Raw genomic sequence first — 22195 nt, 5'->3', positions numbered from 1 at the left:
AACAGGCGAAAATCGGTCTCGAGTGTCTGGAGACGGGAGTATAGGCCTTGCTGGCCTAACTGAAGCTCTTGTATACCAGCCATGATGGCCTCATGATTAGAAGAGACAAGTGGAGTAGTGGAAGAGGAGGAGGGTCCAGCAGGCTCTCGCCTATGGTAAGTCCTCGTGGGGGCAACTGGTAGAGGTGGACCGCTAGGAGCCTCTAAAAGGTAGGAGGGCTGGTGAGGGTGAATCTTAGTGAGCTCAGGAGCGGGTGAGGAGATAGAACGCCTAGTGCTCTTGTCAAGGAGCCAACTATAGCTACCAAAATCCACCGACAACTAGCCGGTGGTGGTGAGGTAGTGTTGGACCAAAGTGAAAGGCCCGACACAGGTGTGTGTTGGGCTTCAGTAAAGCCCTCCTTGACTGCTAGGTGAGTCACCAAACCACCTAAAACTATCGGGATGTTAGTGCGTCTCCATTGGGTTTAATAGTGGTGAAAGTAGCTCCTTGTTTCCTAAGGTGAAGGGCGAATAGATGGGCTATGTTCATACAAAATCCCTCTTCATCATCCCCGTACCTCAAATAGCTACCCAAAATGGCTACCTCGTCCGCCCTAACATTGTTAGGTTCTATCCTCCCAAATATAGTCCACCCCGAGGAACGAGTCCAAAGCCTAAGGACGGGTTGGTGTATCTTATGGGCTCGGGCATGTTGCATAGATTCTATGTTTTCCCGCGTCATAGCCAACTACAATTCCCCCGAAGTAAAGTTATCCGGTTGAATATAATTAGTCCTGAAGATGGGAGGCCAAATTTTCTAGCAAAACCATCTAAGGTAAGGCGGTGGGATTTGTTCATCAACCTATAGACCACATGTGTAACTAGCCCATCCCTCTCCTTAACAACATCAAAGGAGCTCAAAAAAATTCAAGAGTTCTGTCTTCAAATGTATAGTGAATCATGTTGAATAATTGACACATACCAAGTTTAGCAAACAATGTTCTACATTCACCATCAATCCCTAGTTTAGACAGAAGAGAGCGATCAATAAAGCGAGTAGGGATTACCTTCCGATGTTGAAGCTCAAGTAAGCGCGTCTTTTGGTTCGGGAACTCGGCCATGAACCTAATGTTGGGGAAGGCGGGGATGCTCTCCAAGTCGAGTTGGGGTTGTTGAGGTGCTCCTCTTGTCCTGTTTCTTGAAGCCATTGTTGTTCTTTAAGCTTTCTCTCTCTAAACTAGAAGTTGGGGTTTTTGGTTGAGAAGTATGTATGAAGGTAAGAGAGATGGTTGTGGAGGTTGAGAATTGAATAGGGAAGATGAGGGATGAGGAAATTGAAAAATTTGAATGGAGTTTGTGGAGATTAGAGGAGGTGATGAAAGTTAGGGTTTGAGAATTGGGGATTTTTAGAGAGAGAAGGTGTGAGAGTAGTAGGGAGTATGAATGAGAAATAAGGATAAAGAAGGAGTTTATTTCGTGAAATAATAGCTGAAAGGTGGGATTTCGTGGCTACCCCTTCGCGCCCGATCGGGCTGGGCATGCCCGGTCTGATCGGGCGGAGAAGATCCTTTTTTTTTAAGAGGACAGAAAGGGTGGCCCCTCACGCCTGATTGGGCGGAGGGGGTTACTTTAGCTTCGAAACTTCTTCTTCTTTCAACTCTCGCGCCCGATCGGGCATGTGATTCCCGATCCTACCGGGCGGTAGGGGTTAGAATATGTTATTCGTATTCTCTCCTTCTTCTAATTCTCTTCTGATAAGTGCTACTTGCGCCCGATCGGGCGGGTCTTGCCTGGTCTGACTGGACAACGAGTTATTCTCCTATTTTATCAACCTTTGACGAATAATCTTGATATCCCGCGTCTTGCTTGACTCGGTGTTCTCTGAAAACCAACAAAACAAACACAAACATAAAACAAAAAGAGAAAATAAACATAAAAATAAAAATAAGGAAAACTAAGAAAAACGGGTTGCCTCTCGGAAGCGCTTGTTTATGAGGTCATTAGCTTGACCATCTTTTGCTCAATTGTCTTGTGATGGTGTCGAGAGTGTGATGTCCACTCTTTCATCAATTGGATCACCTACTCGATAGTGCTTCCCTCTTTGGCCATTCACCTTAAAAGTACTCCCATTTTTATTCCATAGTTCAATAGTGCCATAGGGATAGACTTTACAAACCTTGAATGGGCCCAACCACCTAGAACGAAGCTTACCGAAAAATAGTTTCAATCTTGAGTTGAGTAAAAGGACTTGATCTCCTTCTTTAAATTCTCTTCTCACAAGACCCTTATCATGCCACCTTTTGGTCTTTTCTTTGTACAACTTCGAACTTTCATAGGCTTCAAGACGGAGCTCGTCTAGATCATTTAATTGTAACAATCTCTTTTCACCTGTTGCTTGAGCATCAAAAATTAAACTTCTAATAGCCCAAAAAGCTCGGTGTTCAAGCTCGACAGGTAAGTGGCATGCCTTTCCATACACAAGCCTATATGGGGTTGTACCAATTGGCGTTTTAAAAGCCGTTCGGTATGCCCATAGTGCATCATCAATCTTGATCGACCAATCCTTCCTTGACTTTGCAACCGTTTTCTCCAAAATTGATTTTATTTCCCGGTTGGATACTTCTACTTGACCACTTGTTTGTGGGTGATAGCCAATGCCAAGTCTGTGTTGTACTCCATATTTTTTCAACATTGTTTAAATAGATGCTCCAAGAAGTGTGTTCCCCTGTCACTAATCAACACACGTGGTAAACCAAAACGAGGGAAAATAACTTTCTTGAAAAACTAACTTACCACACGAGCATCATTGGTTGGAGTAGCAATTGCTTCAACCCATTTTGAGACATAGTCAACGGCTACTAGAATATGCCGATTTCCATAGGAAGAAGGGAATGGTCCCATGAAGTCTATCCCCCACACATCAAACAACTCAACCTCGAGTATGTTGTTGAGTGGCATCTCATTCTTCCTAGAAATATTGCCCGTCCGTTGACATCGATCACATGCCTTAACATAGGAATATACGTCCTTGAACATAGTTGGCCAATAAAAACAACACTGCAAGATCTTTGCGGTTGTCTTCGAAGGACCTGCATGTCCACCACACGGTAAATCATGACAATGAGAAATAATATTAGTTACCTCATTCTTCGGTATGCATCGTCGGATTACAGTATCCGCACATTGCTTATACAGGAAAGGATCTCCCAGAAATGTCTCATTGCCTCATACGGGAATTTCTTCCTTTGTTAAGACGAGTAGCCGTGAGGCATTGTACCTGTGGGCAGAAAATTAGCCAAATCAGCATACCAAGGTGATTCAGTTTTCAACAGAGCTAATAAATGTTCAGTAGGGAAAGAATCATCAAAAGGGAGATCGTCTCCATGCATCCTCAAAATCGAGGAGAAGACGGTAGAGGTGATCTGCGACGACATTCTCAGTCCCCTTTGTATCCTTAATCTCTATATCATAGTCTTGTAGTTGAAGGATCCGACGAATCAACCGCGACTTGGCATGACTTTTGCTCATTTAAGTATCACAATGCTGCATGATCTGTATGAATTATTACTTTTGAGCCAACCAGGTAAGAATGAAATTTATCAATTGCATAAATTACAGCTAGCATCTCTTTTTCTGTTGTTGCATAATTCATTTGAGCAGAGCTAAGAGTTTTGCTAGAGTAATAAATAGCATGAAGCTTTTTGTCCTTTCGTTGCCCCAAAATGGCTCCTACCGCATAATCACTAGCATCACACATAATTTCAAACGGTAAGGTCTAATCCGGGGGTTGCATAACAGGAGCAGAGATCAAAGCTTCCTTCAACCTGTTAAAAGCCTCAAGACAAGCATTAGTGAAAATAAATGGAGCATCCTTAGCTAAAAGCTCAGTTAGAGGTGTATCAATTTTCGAAAAACCCTTAATGAAATGACGGTAAAAACATGCATGATCAAGGAAACTTCGAACTCCTTTTACAGAGTTCGGAGGGGGTAATCGCTCTATGACCTCTATTTTTACCTTATCAACTTTAATACCCTTATTTGACACAACATGACCTAAGACAATTCCCTGTTGAACCATAAAATGACATTTTTCCCAGTTTAAAATAAGATTGAATTCCTGGCATCTGTGGAGCACCTTTTTCAAATTTTCAAGACATGCATCGAAAGATGTTCCATAGATAGAAAAATCATCCATAAATACTTCCATAGAATTCTCCATGAGACTTGAAAAAATTGTCATCATACAACGTTGAAACGTGGCTGGGGCATTGCATAATCTAAATGGCATCCTGCGATATGCAAAAGTGCCATATGGACATGTGAATGTAGTCTTTTCCTGATCACAAGGACGAATAGGAATTTGGAAAAAACCAGAATATCCATCCACATAACAGAAAAAGGAATGCTTAGCCAAACGTTCAAGCATCTGATCAATAAAGGGTAGGGGGAAATGGTCCTTCCGGGTGGCCTTATTTAATTTTCTATGATCAATGCACATACGCCACCCTGTGACAGTCCTAGTGGCGACTGGCTCACCCTTGTCATTCTTGACAACGGTCATACCTACTTTTTTTGGTACTACTTGTACAGGGCTAACCCACTTACTATTTGTGATAGGGTAAATTATTCCTGCAGCAAGCAATTAAGAACCTATTTTTTCACTACCTCCATCATATTTGGATTAAGAAGTCTTTGAGGTTCTACAGAAGAGGCATGATCGTCCTCAAGGATGATTTTATGCATACAAAAAGAAGGATTAATACCCTTAATATCATCAATGGTGTACCCAATAACAGTTTTATATTTTCTTAAAACAGTGAGCAGTTGCTCTAATTTTGTGTCCTTGAGTTCAACATTAACAATAACAGGGTATGAATTATTAGGACCAAGATATGCATATTTAAGATTAGAGGGAAGGGGTTTCAACTCTACCTTGGGAGGCGTAGTACTCTCCCCAACACTCGCTGCACTAAGTACTTCTCTGATTGGAGTAGTGATTGGGTTGGCTTTTGCTTCCTCAAGTAGCCTTGTGTACTCCTTTGATTCCCAATCTTCATCATCATCGTTCCCCATTAGCACTGTTTCAAGTGCATCATCTGTTTTTCTCAAGGGGAGTTGCTCACTCTGTAGATCATCAAGGACATTCACTTGACAAACAGTTTCTCCCATAGAAGGTGCCCATAGCATTCAAAAGTGAATACTCCATTTTCTCGTCGCCAACCTCAAAGGTGATTTTTCCATTTTTCATATCAATAATTGCACTTGCAGTGGCTAAGAAAGGTCTACCAAGAATAATGGGAACATGTGCATCCTCCTCCATCTCCATCACAACAAAATCGCAGGGAATAAAGAATTTCCCTACGCGAAGAGGCACTCCTCAAGTACACCCAAAGGGAACTTAACCGACCTATATGCAAGTTGTAGAGATATGCGAGTAGGGTTAAGTTCACCCATTTGAAGCTTCTTACAAATGGAAAGTGGCATAAGACTTACACTTGCACCAAGATCACATAATGCCCTGTTAATTTCAATATCTCCAAGTTTAACTGGAATTGAATAGCTACCTGGATCGCCTAATTTCTTAGGAAGTGTGTTTTGCAAAATTGCACTACACTCTGCAGTCAAAGCAATTGTAGCATTCTCTTCTAGCTTTTTCTTATTAGAGAGCATATCCTTTAAAATTTTTTCATAAGAAGGCATCTCCGATATTGCATCTAAGAATTGAATATTAATATGAAGCTTTTTCAAAATATCCAAAAATTTTCCATACTTTTTCTCTAACTTGGATTTGGCTAACCTCTGTGGAAAAGGAACCTTTGGCACATATGGAACAAGAGGTGGTGGTGGAGTTGCTTCCTTTGGCTCTTCCTCGATCATCGGACTATCAATCACCTTCTCACCTTCGCCTACCCCTTCAACAACTTCCTTTGATGGCTCCTTGATAATTGGATTTTCTAATTGCTTTCCTTTCCTTAAGGTTACATCATTCATATGTCCTTTTTGTGGTTGCTCTGTCTGACCCGAAAAAGTGCCCAGTGTCTTTAAAGATTGGCCAACTTGATGAGCAAGTTGACTTATCTGATTTTCCATGAGCTTACTCTGGGCTTGTAACTGTTGTATGGAACTATTTTGTTGTTGGTTGGAATTGTTGGTTGTGGTGATAAAATTTTCTAACATTAGTTCAAGGTTGGATTTTTGAGGAGGTGGTTACATAGGTTGTTGGACTGGAGGTGGCCTTGGTTGGAAACCAGATGGTGTATTGTAGTTGTTGTTTCGAGGTGGTGGTGGAGGTGGATTTTGTTGGGCTTGGGTATTTTTGTAGGAGAAATTTGGGTGGTGCTTCCAACCTTCATTGTATGTGTTAGAATGGGGATCATATGGCCTTTTGGGATTGGAGGTGTAGAATGCATTGGCTTCCTTAATTGACATCTCACTGGAATTTTGTGGGAAATTAGGTGCAATGTGACCTTGCACGTTACACATTTGACAAATCTCTGGTGAACTAGTAGATGTTCCAGCTTGGAGTTTATCAAACTTGCTTGTCAATTCCTGCACAGAGCTAGTCAAAAGAGTTAGAGCATCAACATCTAATTTACCTCCCTTTTTCACATTATGTCGGCCTCCTAGATGATAGTTATCATTGGCCGCCATCTTCTCAATTAGCTCCTTTGCCTCAGTTGGGTTCTTTGTCAAGAGAGAACCCCCTGATGTAGCATCAATGTAGATTCGGAACTCATGGGTTAGGCCATTATAGAAGGTTTGAACCAACATCCATTCGGGAATACCATGGTGAGGGCATTGCCTCTGCAATCGCTTAAACCTCCTCCATACCTCATAAAGGGACTCATCATCTGACTGCCTGAAGGTAGATAGTTCGTTCCTTAACCTTGAAGTCTTTTCCTGTCCCAAGAACTTGACTAGGAAAGCTTTCACCAGCTTTTCCCATGTATCAAATGAACCAGTGCCTTCATCTCTCAACCATTCTTTCGCCTTATCCCGTAGTGAGAAAGGGAAAAGGCGAAGTCTGATAGCATCATCTGTAACACCATTCATTTTCATAGTATCACATTTCTCCAAGAAACTATCGATATGACTTACTGGGGCAATCATGTGGTGTGCCTGCAAATGAATCATTGGAGATGAATTGAATGAACTGTGGTTTCAATTCGAAGTGTTGAGCAGTGACAGGTGGTCTCACAATGCTAGAGAGGAGTCCGGTTGTCGTATTAGGAATACCGTACTCCAAAAGGGATTTCGTGCCGTCTTCCATGTTTCTATTGTTTTGATTTATCACTCTTCTTCTACCTCTTCGTCTCCTTACAGTTGCTTCAATTTCAGAATCAAAAGGTGCTAAATCGTCTGACCCTACACGTCGTCTTTGCATGCAACAAAGAACTAAAAGGAGAATATCAAAAACACAAGAAACAATAGCCGAAGCAACGAATAAAGCTTAGTAAAAACGAATCACAAATAATCAGAAAGAAACCGTTAGTCCCCGGCAACGGCGCCAAAATTTGATAGGCGTGTCGCATACCTAACAAAAATAAAAGTAACGAGACCACTACTATGTAGACGGGCAAGTAAGGATCGAATCCCAAGAGACTAAGGTTCACCTAATTAAATAGACTCAATCACTAAACAGGTAACAAATCAATGGTGAATAATACTAAGAACTAATATATAAAGGACTCAATTAATCTAAGCAAAATGATAAATAAATGAACTAAAACATCCAAGATCAAGCATTACCACGAATATAATCAATGCATAAATAAATCTACCCCCAATAACAATTCAATCGACAAGAGGAAAAGCATTCCCAAATCAATACCAAAGGTCTCTCTCGAGTTATCAATGGCTTCCCAAATCAACTATCAAACATATTTCCATGGAATCAAGCAAATAAGGGACATTAAACACAATACTTAACTTCCTAATCATTCAATCATCTACTTCCGTGATGACCTTCAAACCCTTAATTGAAATACCCAAATCCTGTTAATATTCAACTTCCGTTGCAATAAGAACAAAGGGATGATAACAATACCAATTATGCCTAATCTAGTATTGGCATAAACTCAATCAATCAAGCATGTCAATTGGAAATATTTTTTGAGAAATTAAAGATTAAATCTAAGCATTAATCATATCCGGGCTTTGCAAGATCCCGGATTATGAATCTACTCACACATAATAGCAAAACCAATAACAAGAATTAATAGAGAAAACATAATCAATAAGCAATAATATATGAAAGAGAAGTGAGATAGATGAATACCAAAATTGCTTCAATTGAAAGAACTCAAATTGTTGATGAACAATAATCAAACTAAGAGAGGAATTAAAATGCTTCAAGAAAGTAAAACTAGGGTTCTTAGAGAAAACTAATGCTAGAGGATAAAATAAAGTGTATTCTAATTGTGATTACAAAGGGTATTTATACCCCCAAAAAGATAAAATTACGAAGTTAAATAAACCGGATTCCGCATAGCAGTGCCTGGTCCAACCGGGCAAGAAGTGCCCGATTGGGCGGCTGGGATACGGTGTTGCCTTGCCTTCGCTAATCTTCAGCCTTCTTGTGCCCGGTCCCACCGGGCAAGGGGTACCCGATCGGGCGCGCGAGGCGTCTTCAAAAGCTGATTTCATTGTTAACTTCTACTCTTCAGTGCTCGGTCCAACCCGGCAAGCTATGCCCAACCGGACACTTAAATGCTGCAACATATACTTCATACTTTTCATAGCTGACTTTGTCCTTCTTTGCCCTGATTGACCGGGCAAGCCATGACCAACAGGGCACAGGGGAAATATTCCTCTTCACTCACTAACATCCTCTATAAACATCCAAAACACGTCCGATTCATCCATTAAGCTCCGTATTCCTATGAAACTCAATAAAAATACATCGAACACACTAGAGAAAAGATTGTTAGCGAGAAATGGCTCCATAGAGCCTGAAACCATGTAAATATACATTGTAAAACCGAGATAAAACATGGTGTAAAACTCATACATCAATCTGATTCCCGGAGTTACCGGTGGAATATTACGACAAGGAGGCGCTCTACAAAATAGCAGAGGTGGTAGGGAAGCTAATGCAAATTGATTATCAACTGATAAAATTAATAAGTGTCGATATGCTAGAGTTTGCATTGAGTTGCAGCTCAACAAACCTTTGGTGACAAAGGTGTGGGTCGGAAGGGCATGACAAAGAATAAAATATCAGAAAATTCATAGTATGTGCTTTGAGTGTGGAAGGATAGGGCACAAGAAGGAGCATTGTAGTTGGAGGAAGCCAAAGGGTATATAGGATAGTGACAAAATTAAAGATGTTTCTAGGAGCACTATGGAGATAGTGTATGAAGGGAGTGGTTCTGCTCATGCAAAAGATATGTTGGAGGTGCTGGAGAGTAGAATTAGTAGTGAAGAAAGTAGTAAGCTATAGGAGAAAAAGAGTGTAGGGGTGGACCAAGATAACAAAAAAGAAGAATATGGACCTTGGATTTTAGCTATCTCAAGAAAAAGAATAAACAAAAGAGGTGAAAATAATACAAAAGAGGTGGGGCCAGAGGGCAATCAGAAAATATTTAACAAAAAGGGTAAACAACATAAGGAACAAAGCAGTCGTCAAGTAAATAATAAAAATTTAGAGCGTGCTAGAGGTGAAAACGAGGGCCGAATGGAATTTAATGCAATTGAACAATTGCATAGGGATAAAACAATCCAAAGCAAAAAGCTTCAAGATATTAGCAACCCAGAGAAAACATCTTCATTGGGAAGAAGCAGCAATAAAAATTTAACTGTTCCTAGATTCAATTCTCCAGAAAAACTTAATAATGAAGACTCTTTGAATTCTGCTGCTACTACCGGTATTAATATCGAAAATTCTACTTTTCCGATCACCAACAATCAAACCTCTCTTAACCCTTCTTCATCCTCTATTTGTTCTGATCTTATCAACAACAATGAATCCCTCGGAAAATCAGCCCAATCGGAGATGCCGCTTCAATCCAATTCCACTCACGGATATGCAGCTAAGGAAATCCACCACCACAGCTTCACCATCCCCAGTCTCAAACAAAGTTTCAACCCACTCATCCTTTTCCAAATTCCCCTTCACCTTTAGTAACTTCGACAATTTTACCTCCATCGCCACCACCTTCCCGGTCCCTAGTACCATTGTCGCTGTCTAGAACTCTACCCACTTCACCACCGCTAACACACCACCTCTTCCCAACTTGCCAACACAAAACGCCCATTACCAACAGAAAATTTAAACACAATCAAAACAGGATTGAAAATCATGAGGGATCAATTTATCCACCTAGCCATGCCAGACTATGAAACAATGTTTCTACCCTTAGAACCCTCTATGAGAGACCCCTCCCCCTCGATGTTCCCCCTTTGAATAGAAAGCAACTTTCTAAATCTAATGGAGCCGCAACATTTAATGGTGACATTGGAAACGACGAAGGAAATAGTTGGGTTCGAGTTGAAGATCAGTCATGTTCCGACCGGGAATTTGATTCCAGAAATCAAAATGGTAGCAATGCCGATGTCTATGGAGAATGTATGGGCACTAGGGAGGTTGCACCAATAGGAGAAGTGGATGAATCTAACACCATCCATGAATCATCATAAGCAACAACTTTTGGGTGTTTTCCCGAATTTACCCTTTCCTACTGTCAATATGAAGGTAATTCTTTGGAATGTAAGGGGTGCAACTAACAAGGAATTTATTTCGCATGCAATAGAGGTGGTGCGAATGCATAATCCTGATATTTTCATTCTTCTTGAAACTAAGACGAATGATTGAAAAAGTGGCAAATAAAACTTATAAAAAGCTGGGTTTCAATGAGTATAGAATCATAGCGGGTAATGGCGTTAGAGGAGGTATTTGGACGATGTGGAAAAAGCCGGCTGTTATGGTGGAGCATGTGGCCAATCCTAATGTCTTTCACTCCCTTTTTAAGCTTACTCCTATGGAGCCGAAGGTCTTAATCACCGGTATTCATGCTCCTTCTTCTTCTCATGATCAGAGTGCTCTATGGAAGGATTTACAAGTGAATGTTCCTCCCTCCTCTACCCCATTGTTAGTCATGAGAGATATAAACGAGGTCCTAACCCAAAAGGAGAAAATGGGTGACGGACCTTTAACAATTTCTCAAGGCAAGTGTTTCTCTGAGTGGACCGAATCAGCGGGGCTCATTGACCTTAGCTTGGTTTCAATGGTCCGAAGTTCACTTGGGATAATGGAAGTCACGGGATAAATTTGATCAGAGAGAAATTGGATAGAGCTTTGTCTAATGCTGAGTGGATGAGAGCCTTTCCCAATACTCAGGTATATCATCTTCCAAAAACATATTCTGATCATTGTCCGATTATGATTTCTACTTGCTCTTTGATTTCTAATTGTAATTTTCCTTTTCGATGTAAGGAGTCTTAGTTAGATAATTCCTGTTTTGAGAATTTTTTTGCCGATTCTTGGGGTAGGGGGAATAATATTTTTGATAGGTCCAGGGACTGTTTTGTTAATGATGTGAAGGTGTGGAATAAAAAGGTTTTTAATAAATCTATCATTAATAAAAATAGGTTAATTGCTCGCATCCATGGGATTCAAAATGCTCTTTGTAATGGTTTTAACCTTTTTCTGGTCAATTTAGAAAGGGTTCTAATTCAACAGCTTAACGATGTTATTAAAATGGAAAGAGTTAATATGGCTCAAAAGGCAAGTATTAATTGGCGGAAATTTGGTGACTGGAACACAAAGCATTTTCATATTCTTGCTAAGGTAAAAAATAGTAGGGTAAAAATCTTGTGTTTAAAAGATGACCAAGGGGAATGGGTTAATGACCAAGTTGTTCTTAAATCAATGTGTGTGAATTATTTTAAAACCATATTCACTTTAATTCAATCTTGTCAGCCTAGACTAGTGTCCTTCGTGCCTAATGCAGTGGTTTCTTGAGGATTATTCCTTCTTGGCTAGTGGGGTTAGTGAGTTGGAGATAAGAAATGCCCTTTATTCTATGGCTCCTATGAAATGTCCCAGCCCTGATGGCATTTAAGCTATCTTTTTACAAAGACAATGAAACATCGTTAGTACATCCATTATTAACCTTGTCTCTAATTGCTTTTTGGAAGGAAATATCACTCAATCAATCAATGACTTATATTTCTCTTATTCCTAAGGTTAATAATCCCGCTGCTATAAATGATTTTGGACCTATAGGGCTTTGTAATCCTATATACAAACTCATTACTAAAATCATTGCTAATAGGGTCAAACCTATTTTAGGTAACCTTATCAACCCGATTCAATCAAGCTTTATTGGGGGGGGGGGGGGAGATTTATTGAGGAAAATATTCTTGTTATCAAAGAGGTGACTCATCTTTTTAAAAAGTCTAGTAAAAAACTTCTTATGGCTTTTAAGATTGACATATCTAAGGCTTATGATAGTTTGGAGTGGGGTTTTTATTAGAGAAACCTTGTTAGGGTTCAATTTCCCCGAGTCCCTTGTCGAACTCATTTTGAGTTGTATTACCACCCCTAATATTTCCATTCTTTGGAATGGAGAAATTACAAAAAGTTTTACACCTTCAAGAGGAATTAGACAAGGGGACCCCCTTTCTTCTTATATCTTTTGTAACACCCCTAAGTCTCCCTCTACAGAAAGACTAGTATAATACGTATAATTATACCGTAGAGATAGACTTAAGCGTATTACCGCCGCATGATTATGCAAGGCTACTCAAACTTCTAATTAAAACCACAACATCATAGCGGAAATTCAAACTCTCTCTTTATTAATACTTAATAAAAAATAGTAACCAATGTTGTGAGTACTCAAAATAGAAACAAAAACCAACATTCCTAGATCTAGGTGAAGCATATCCCGGGACTCCCAAAATGCTCATTTATTAACTCCACCTGAAAATAGTCAACACTGCTTACCATTAAGGTAAACATGGGGAACCAAAACGAATAGGAAATACGAATTAGAAAAATATGCTAAGTACGATAAGTGCAAGATAAGTAAATTTAATTTATCAGCAAACATGCTTTTAAAACCAATTCCAGTAATTAATTCTATAATTCCAAACTCATGATTTAAAATTCAATTTTCAATATACTCAATATAATTCCAATAACTCAATAATTCAATAATAGTGATTATTAAAAGTCAATTCTTTTCAAAAACTCAATTCCTCTCTAAGTGTGCACATCTCCTAAGCTAGTATCTTTATGTTGAAAGGCTATCCTTGAGGAAAGACTAGGTTATACAAAGTCCATAGTCTTCAATGAATCCGCATAGTGGGGTTAATATAACATTCATGCTTGTAAAGCTTTTATAAACAACTCAATAAATCCTCTTTAAATCAATAATTCCAATCTTTATAATAAAACAATTCAAAACCTCCTTTTTATTTAATTCAACATGCTTTCAAACTCAAACCTTTTAAAACATGATAAATAATTTAATCATTCAAAACATGATATAAAATTATTCCTTAAAACTTATTTATTAAAATCAACTATTTAAACATATTTTATTTCATAAATCATAATTCAATTCAACTTAATTAAATCATTATAAAAATTATAAAACATGCTTATTCAATCCAATCAATTTCGAAGGTATCTAGCCACCTAAACGTACCTTGATCCTCGTTTAGCAAACACACAAAAAGGAACCTCAAGAATTCTTGTCAAACACACCCTACAAATAAATATAACTTTAATTAATATAAGGTTAACAAATAATCACAACAATTAAAATAAAACCCCCAACTATATGTACATGAACCTAATAAATTATTTTTCATAAACTTGAATAATAAACTAATTTTATTTAATTAGAACACTCATAATAATTTTTATAAAACCACCATAATAATATAATATAATATAATTAATTAATTAAGAGAAAAGGTAGAAAACCAAGGAAAAGAGGAAGAAAGGTGGCGGTAAGGAGGGGTGGCAGCCGTTTGGCAGGTGGCTGTTGAGGTGGCGGCAGTGGCTGGCGTCGACGACAGGTGGCAGCCGGCGGTGGAGGTGGTGTTTGGTGGTGGTGGCCGTGTAAAAGCAAGAGAAAGAGAGGAGAGCATTAGAGAGATTACGAGAGAAACTAGAGAATTTGGTGTGAGTGTTTAGCTATGATTCAAGGGTTATTTATAGGCTAGCTCATGCAAAAATTATGGTAGGAGAATGTAGGAAGAATTATGGTAAAAAGAATTAAGGAAATTACTTGGAGAAGAGAGCTAAAGAATTATGAAAATTTTAATATTAAGGTGACTAAGGAATAATTAATTTATGGAAAGTGTGTTGTCATGAAAAATAATATGGCAAATGGCTTTGCTTGGGGAATAATCAAGGATAATATAAGGTAGGAAAATAAGATGATCAAATATTTAGGAGATGGAAATTAAGAATTAAGGAAAAGCAATAGAATTAAGAAGATAATTAAAAAAACAATCTACCAAAATAAATCACCCCAAAATCAATCAAGATGGCCGAAAATTTTGAGCTTCCATAGCTCAAATTTTCAGACCTCTTTAGTAAAATTTAGGAAGTTATTTGGCTAGATTTTAAGGATTAAAAATGATTGTGTAAATATATATATTGTATAAAATATTTAATTAAGAAAATACCAATTATTCACTAAATAAATTAACTAAGAAAATTAGATTTTCCACACTAGGAAAATCCGAAATTAATAGCCAATCATTAGGAATTTTCGGACCTCCTAATTAAATAATAAAATATAATTTTTATAAAATATCCGAAATATATATAAATAATCCGATTTTTAAAATAAAATAAATGGATAATAAATCTTATCCAAAATCCAAAAATAATAATTGTTTTAAAATACTTTTGGCGCCAAAATTCAAATATCATTTTGGCTCCAAAATTCAAATAGTAAAATAAATTACTAAAATACCTTTTTTAGAAAATATTAATTAATTAATTAGAAAATATGTTTAAAAAATAAGGGGTATTACATCTTTGTCTTATGCTTAGAAAGGTTATCTCTTATGATTGAGCATCAAGTTGGTAATGGCCAATGGATTCCAATCAAAATTGATAAGGAAGTGAACATTTCTCACCTTTTAAAGAATACTCTTTTAGAGTTCGATGCTAAATCGGGTCTCTACATTAGTCCCACTAAATATAAGGTTATTTTTTCTCCTAAGATGAGTCTTTCCTTAAAGTCGGTTATTCTTGAAGTGTCTAACATTAAGGGTGCTCCCTCGTTTGGTAAGTACTTAGGAGTGAACATTAGCCCTAATAGGTTAAAAAAAGGTGATTACATTGATCTTCTTAATAAAACCAAGGATAGAATTAAGGGGGGCAAGCTAAGCTTCTTAATTTGGCCGGGAGAAGTACCTTCATCAAATTGGTGCGCACCCTTTATGCTATGCAATCCACCCTAATTCCTTGTTCTATTCTTAAGGATATTGAGAAGAGTTGTAGAATTTTTTTTTGGAATAAAGTTGATAGGTCTCACTGTCTTCCTAGGACTAGTTGGGATAAAGTGTGTCTTCCTTCCGAGATGGGGGGCTTGGGTATGAGAAATATTAGAAATTGGAATTTAGCATTCATGGCAAAGCTTGGATGGCGCATCATCCATGAGCCGGACAAGCTTTGGGTTAAAATTCTAAAGACAAGATATTTTAAAAATTCTTCTTTTCTTAATAGCATACCAAGTTCAAAGGATTCTCCTCTTTGGAAGGATATTCTTAAAGGGAAGGAGCTTCTTTTAAAAGGCATTTCTTATAGGATAGGTAATGGTAAGGATATTTGTCTTTGGTATCATCATTAGATAGGGGACAACCTATTTATCTTCTTGTTGATAAGCCCATTCCGGATTCCATTGCACATTGGAGGGTTAGCAACATCATCACTAATGGTACTTGGAGTATTGATAAAATTATGCATTAAATTCTAGATTTTTTGTGTGATCTTATTGAATGTATTCCTCTTCCTAAATTTGCATCGGTAGAGGATACTCTTTGTTGGGGGCCTGAGAGGAATGGACAGTTTTCGATAAAGAGTGCCTATAATCTTTGCTCCAACTTTTTCTCCCTACCCTTCTTTCCCTTCCATTCAATGAAAGAAAATTTGGCATCGTCACATACCCTATAAATATAAAATGGTCATGTGGAATATTGGTCACCAAATTCTACCGGTTGGTATGGTGTTAGCTCAAAAAATGGTTAATTTAGACCCTTTGTGCGCAAGGTGTAGCTTGAAAAGTGAGAGTCACCTCTATTTGTTTAGAGATTGTATTAATTCTAGAGTGTTGCGGTCTAGGATTTTTGGGGGAAATAAAATTGATAAGGAGTTTAATTATCATACCTTCTTCAACATTAATTTGGAGGGGTGGATTAACTATAACTTAAATCTTAGCAATAATTGGAAAACTATGTTTGTGGTTGCTCTTTGGCACATTTGGAGACAAAGAATAATGCGGTTTTCCAATCGGCTCTGACTCAATCCATTACAATGTCTAATAGATATATGGTGGATTTGGTGGCTACTATTAACACTATTCAGGGATATGTCAAGGCTTCACCTGGATAACAAGTGAAAGCAAGATGGGAGAGATCATTGGGGCACGTTGTCAAGATTAACAAAGACGGGGCATGGTGAAAGGATGGAAGAGCAAGAGCTGGGGGAGTGGTTCGAGGTCCGGATGAAACCTGGTTCTTTGGGAAGTCATGGAGAATCAAGGCTTGTAACCTGGCTGAAGTTGTACTGCTGACAATGAGGGGAGGTATGCAAATGGTGCCTATGGTGGCGGATGCCGAATTCAAGGATGCGGTGTTGGAAACTGATGCTAAATCCCTCAAAAGTAGACCTGACAATCGTGTTGTATCGTGTCGTGTTCGTTTTCGTGTCGGAAATTAAACGGGTAGGGGAAGGTCAACACTAACCTGACCCAGTTAATAAATGTTTCGTGTCGTGTTGACCCAATTAATTAATTGTGTCAAAAACCATTAACACTAACCCGCTTTTTCGTGTTCAGTTCGTGTCGTGTTGTCGTGTTAAATTGAAAAATATTGGTCTTATTCAATAGATTTATCAATAATTTCATAAATTAATGGGTTTTTATGTTAGGCGGGTTGAGTCGTGTTAATTTCGTGTTGACAATCTCAACACTAACCCAACCTGTTTAATTAAATGTGTCGTGTCGTGTTGACCCATTAATTAAACGTGTTGAAAACCCTTGACACTAACCCGTTTTTTTTTCCGTGTTTGGTTCGTGTCGTTTATTGTGTCATGTCAGCTTTTGCTAGCTCTACTCAAAAGCACAATCCAGGATGTGGGGAAATATGGAACAAACTAACGAGCTTGTAGTCATTCTCAAGGATATGCAAGAATTGCTCAATAAGGGATGTAGATTCGATTTCAGCTATGTCTCCAGGAATGCAAATAATGTGGCGCATTATCTTGCGAAGCTAGCTGTTGATATGGAGGGGCTGATGGTGACTCATGATGATTCCCCTAATTGTGTCAAGGATGTGTATGAAGCTGATCTTAGGGAAAGTGCGGCCTGAAGTTCCTGCTGGACTTGTTCTTTCAACGAGTTTGAACTCTACCAGTTTATGTCTATTAGTTTGGATAGGTTTTAGTAATTTTGATTTCGAAAAAGGTAGCCTGTTACCTAATTTTCTGTTGATTGTTGGTATAGGCAGCAGAACTACTCAGGTTTTATGGTGTTTTTTCATGCTTTCTGTTTTGAACTCTGGAGCAGTTTGTATTTGGTCGGTTTTAATTAATTAATTTCGTCGTTTCCCCCCTCCCCTTACAAAAATGTAGTGATTCACCAAACCGTGCATAGTTAATTATATTGTGCTATTATTATTATAGTTAATTATAGTGTATCACCAAACCGTGCATAGTTAATTAGTATTATAGTAAGCAGTTTCAGTCGCATGTATTATATAAGATTTCTATTATTGTGATATTTATTTACGTTTATATTAAAGAATCAAATTATTATCATAAATTTATTATAAGGAATCGATATATATATATATATATATATATATATATATATATATATATATATATATATATATATATATATATATATATATATATATATATATATATATATATATATATATATATATATATATATATATATATATATATATATATATATATATATATATATATATATATATATATATATATATATATATATATATATATATATAAAGAGGAGTTTTTTCCCAAGATTTTAGAGAGCCACGTATGATTTTAATTTTTAAAAATTCTTAGAGTGCCATATAAGATTAGTATTATTAGAGCATTATGTGTAGGATTATGCCACGTAGGATTGTTATTTTAAAGCGTTACGTAAAATTAAAATTAAAAAATTAAATTTATTTTAAAAAATAAAATACTGTCTTTTTAAATTGGAAATTTTATCTAAAAGAAAAAAAACAGTTTATTTTATTTCATATACATAAAAAAAATACTATTAAACTTAAAAAAAAATGAAATTCATATTCAATTGATATTTAAAAAAAATTGGAATGAAAATATGACAAGTGATTATAATAAAATATTTTATAAAATAATACTGATAAAAAAAATGAAATCACATTCAATTATATAAAGGGGAGTTCTTCCCAAGATTTTAGAGAGCCACCTAGGATTTTGATTTTTAAAAAATTATTAGAGAACCATGTAGGATTAGTATTTTTAGAGCGTTACGTATAGGATTATGCCACGTAGAATTGTTATTTAAAGCGTCACGTAAGATTAAAATTAAAAATCTATATTTATTATAAAAATTGGATTAGATAAAAAAATAATGTAAATATGACAAGTGATTATAATAAAATATTTTATAAAAATATACTAATAAAAAAAAAATGAAATCACGTTCAATTAAAAAAAAAAATCAGTTTTCTCTAAAAAAAAAACAGTTTTGGATTATAACAAAAAATAATAAAAAAATTATTGAAATTAAAATTATATCCTTTCTCTTTTTCTAGCAAAAAAAAATATTCATCATTTATCATTTATTAGATGAATTGATTTTATCTTATGATTTGTTATTATTATAAATAGACATTAATTTCAATTAAATAAGATATTTTTAATTTCTTTTAGAATTAAATAATTCAAATTCCTTAAGTAAAATTAGCGAATCAGATTATAAATTTTAAATTAATTAAATATAAAAAATTTTCTTTTGATATTAAGAATTCCATCTAAATATATAACGAATGAGAGAAAATTCACAATTTATTTTAAATATATAAAATAAAAATATTAAATGATAATTTGATATAGTAAAACGAATAAATAAAGTAACAAATTTTATCACCAACATACGAAAAAAAATATTAGTTGTAAGAAAATACAAACAAACCGTGCATCGCACGGGTTTCAACTACTTTACTATAATAAAGAATCAAATATATTCACTGCTACAGAATATTTCCTAATATTTACATGTGTAAAATATTTTAATCCAAATATATTCAAATATAGACTTGATATATATAATTTAAATAAAATTATAGAAAAATATTTTATACTACCTCTGTTCTCGAAAGTTCGACTCGCTTCCTGTAGATTCAGAACCCAAGGCAAGGGAAATGGAAAGGGTTGCTAGTGGGTTTGTGTCATAAAAAGCATGATAGTGATAGCTTGATTAGTTTACTAATTCACCACCCAGTCACGTTCTTCCCTACTTAAAGAAGATTAGATGTTGATTAGGGGATTTTGCTCCCACCAATCGGAATGCGCCACGTGGGCCAATCAGGACCTGCCAAGTGTCCCCTATTTGGAACTGTTAGGGCTTGCCACGTGGCACGCGCTTATTCGTCCACCTTGGACCTGTTATGTCACGACATGTGGCATACTCCATGCCTAATGGAGAAACCGGCCACCCAGGCCCAACTTCCGAGGGAAGCCCAATCGGCCCTAGGTTTACCTAAACCTAGGATGGGCACGTTTCCCAAGGTTATAAATACCTCCCTTAATCCTCATTAAGGGGGATTACGAAAAACATTACGGAACAAACACATTAATTACACACAGTAATAACCGGCTGATCTCGCTAACAAAGCAGATTACCTACATTAAACACTCTCACCTAGAGAGACCTAATCACTTTAATTTCCGCATTAATTACTCCTTAATCAGGTACTAACTTGACCGTTGGAGGCGGAGCTCACAGGAGTCTCCGTTATTTTGCAGGTACAGGCGTCCGGTTCCAGTCTCGGAATTGTAACTCTTCCGCAGGACATCAGAAAACCCCGAAATATTTGGCGCCGTCTGTGGGGAGAGTACTTCTGAGATGGCATCCAAGTCTGTACCTACTCCTGAAGAGAGGCGTCCCCTAGACGACCCTCAAGTTCAGTCGGACCATGATACCGAAAGTGAATTTGAAGTTGAAGCTCATACAGCTTCAGACGGGACCCTAAGGGCCCGACGCACCCGTCATACCGAAAGGAGGGAACGGGGGCATCTTCAAACAGGAAACGAGCCAGCAGGCGCACCGCCTGTTCGGCAACAGCCGACTGATGGGTCTGCTCCCATCACAAGGAACGAACTCATGACCTTCATGAGGGACTTCAAGGGAGAGATTCAAGAGTTGATCAACAAGAAGCCGCCTGCTCCAGTGAAGGAGCAGTCGGCCAATAAACCCTCCACTTCACTGAAGAGGAAGCCAGTTCAAGGGCGAGAGGCGACTCCTCATCCTAAATCTAGGAAGCGGGAGCCACCTGCCCTTGATTTCACAAAATTCCGTTATCCTACAGGAAATAGGAAACCTGTTCGTCATATTCAGGCGGACGGGTCGAAGCAAACATTCACAGATGCTCGGCTACTGCTAGAGCAGAAGAAGAGTGACCGATTGTCAGAGTCGGCCTCTACTTCAAACTTTCAAGACAGTTTGCGAAATGCCTCGATGAGGCACACTCAGTCGTACCATGAGAGTCAGTCAGGCGGCACCTCCCGTCAGTCCGGCTTTCATAGTGCCCAGTCGGTACCAAACTTACCATTTGTGCCGCAACAACAATATTTTTTGCAGCCACCTCCGTTTGGTGGACTTGCAGCAAAACACGTCCAACCTATGGACTGGCAGCTACGGTTGCTTAGACTTGGTGAACAGCCGTCGGCCTTCTCCAAGGAAATTACTGAAGCCGCTCAGCCGGCCAAAGTGAAAAATGTACTAGTAGGCGCCTATGACGGCACTACTAACCCAGAAGACCATCTGATGGCATTCACCAACCCGATGTACCTTCAAGGGTTGGATGATCCCACTTGGTGCAAGTGTTTCCCAGCGACTCTCAAAGGAATCGCACAGCAATGGTTCGGCAACCTGCCGGCTGGTTGTGTAAATAGCTTCAGGACGCTTGCTTACCTATTTGCCTCCAACTTTGCCATGAACATCCCTGCAAAGAAAACGACCCTTGATTTGGGAACAATTCAGCAGGGCGAGAAGGAGGGGCTTCGTTCTTACATCAGGCGGTTTAACCTGATGAGAATACAGATTCAAGGGTTACCGGATGAGGTAGCCTATACTGACTTTTTCAGAGGTCTCAAAGACGGGTCTACCTTCAAATTTGATTTGGTTCGAAAGAGGGTGGCGACTCTTCAAGAGGCCTTGATTGAAGCAGAAGCCTATATACAGGCGACTGATCTTTGTACGATAAAACAGTCGGACGGGAAAAGGTTCGACAAAAGAGAAGGACGACAGAAACAGTCGTCTAACAAAGATGAGAAAAGAAAAGTGGTCTGGGCGGCTGACTCCTCTAAACAGCCGGCCCAGAAAAAGAAAAAAGAATTCAAACCATACTCCCCAAAGTATGCGTTTAACAAGGATAACCAGTTTATCCTAAAAGAAATCAAGGGACGGATCTCAATTGAGAAGCCGCTCCCCATGAAGGGTTCTGCAAACAACCGGAACCAAGATAAATTCTGTGCTTATCATGATGATGTTGGTCATCACACCAATGACTGCATCAGTCTCATGTGGTACCTAGACCGCCTGGCTGAGCAAGGTGATCTTGCCACTTATGTCAAGAAATCTACGGGGAACACTTCCTCAAAAAAGCAGTCGGCCAAAAAGAATCAGCAGGCCGACAACTCTGATACAGATGATGCAGTCGTCTACACCATTGCAGGCGGCTTCTCAGGAGGCGGCCCCACTATTAGGGGCAACAAAGACAATATCAGGCGTTTA

General features: G+C 38.0%; 2 protein-coding genes across 2 annotated transcripts; both read right to left on the bottom strand.

Moving 5' to 3' along the window:
- Positions 1-5339: 5339 nt before the first annotated feature.
- Positions 5340-6071, bottom strand: LOC110735587. Its single transcript, XM_021915777.1, has 2 exons — positions 5796-6071; positions 5340-5681 (listed from the first exon to the last, which is right to left on the bottom strand). Exons 1-2 carry the CDS (start codon positions 6069-6071, stop codon positions 5340-5342), a joined length of 618 nt encoding a protein of 205 aa, XP_021771469.1.
- A 117-nt stretch (positions 6072-6188) lies between these two features.
- On the bottom strand, positions 6189-7115 carry LOC110735586. Its single transcript, XM_021915776.1, has one exon. It carries the CDS (start codon positions 7113-7115, stop codon positions 6189-6191), a length of 927 nt encoding a protein of 308 aa, XP_021771468.1.
- Between the last annotated feature and the right edge of the window lie 15080 nt (positions 7116-22195).

The sequence above is a fragment of the Chenopodium quinoa genome, unplaced genomic scaffold, assembly GCF_001683475.1.
Source record: "Chenopodium quinoa cultivar QQ74 unplaced genomic scaffold, ASM168347v1, whole genome shotgun sequence".
In the NCBI taxonomy this organism is placed as follows: Eukaryota; Viridiplantae; Streptophyta; class Magnoliopsida; order Caryophyllales; family Amaranthaceae; genus Chenopodium; species Chenopodium quinoa.
Note: the sequence above shows the minus strand (reverse complement) of the source record. Positions and strands in the feature narration are given on the sequence as shown.

Coding starts and splice junctions, on each gene's coding strand:
- LOC110735587 (XM_021915777.1), bottom strand. CDS start 6,071: ATGGAAAATCAGATAAGTCAACTTGCTCATCAAGTTGGCCAATCTTTA. Junction 5,682..5,795: donor TTGTTCCATATGTGCCAAAG/GTTCCTTTTCCA, acceptor GCAATATCGGAG/ATGCCTTCTTATGAAAAAAT.
- LOC110735586 (XM_021915776.1), bottom strand. CDS start 7,115: ATGATTCATTTGCAGGCACACCACATGATTGCCCCAGTAAGTCATATC.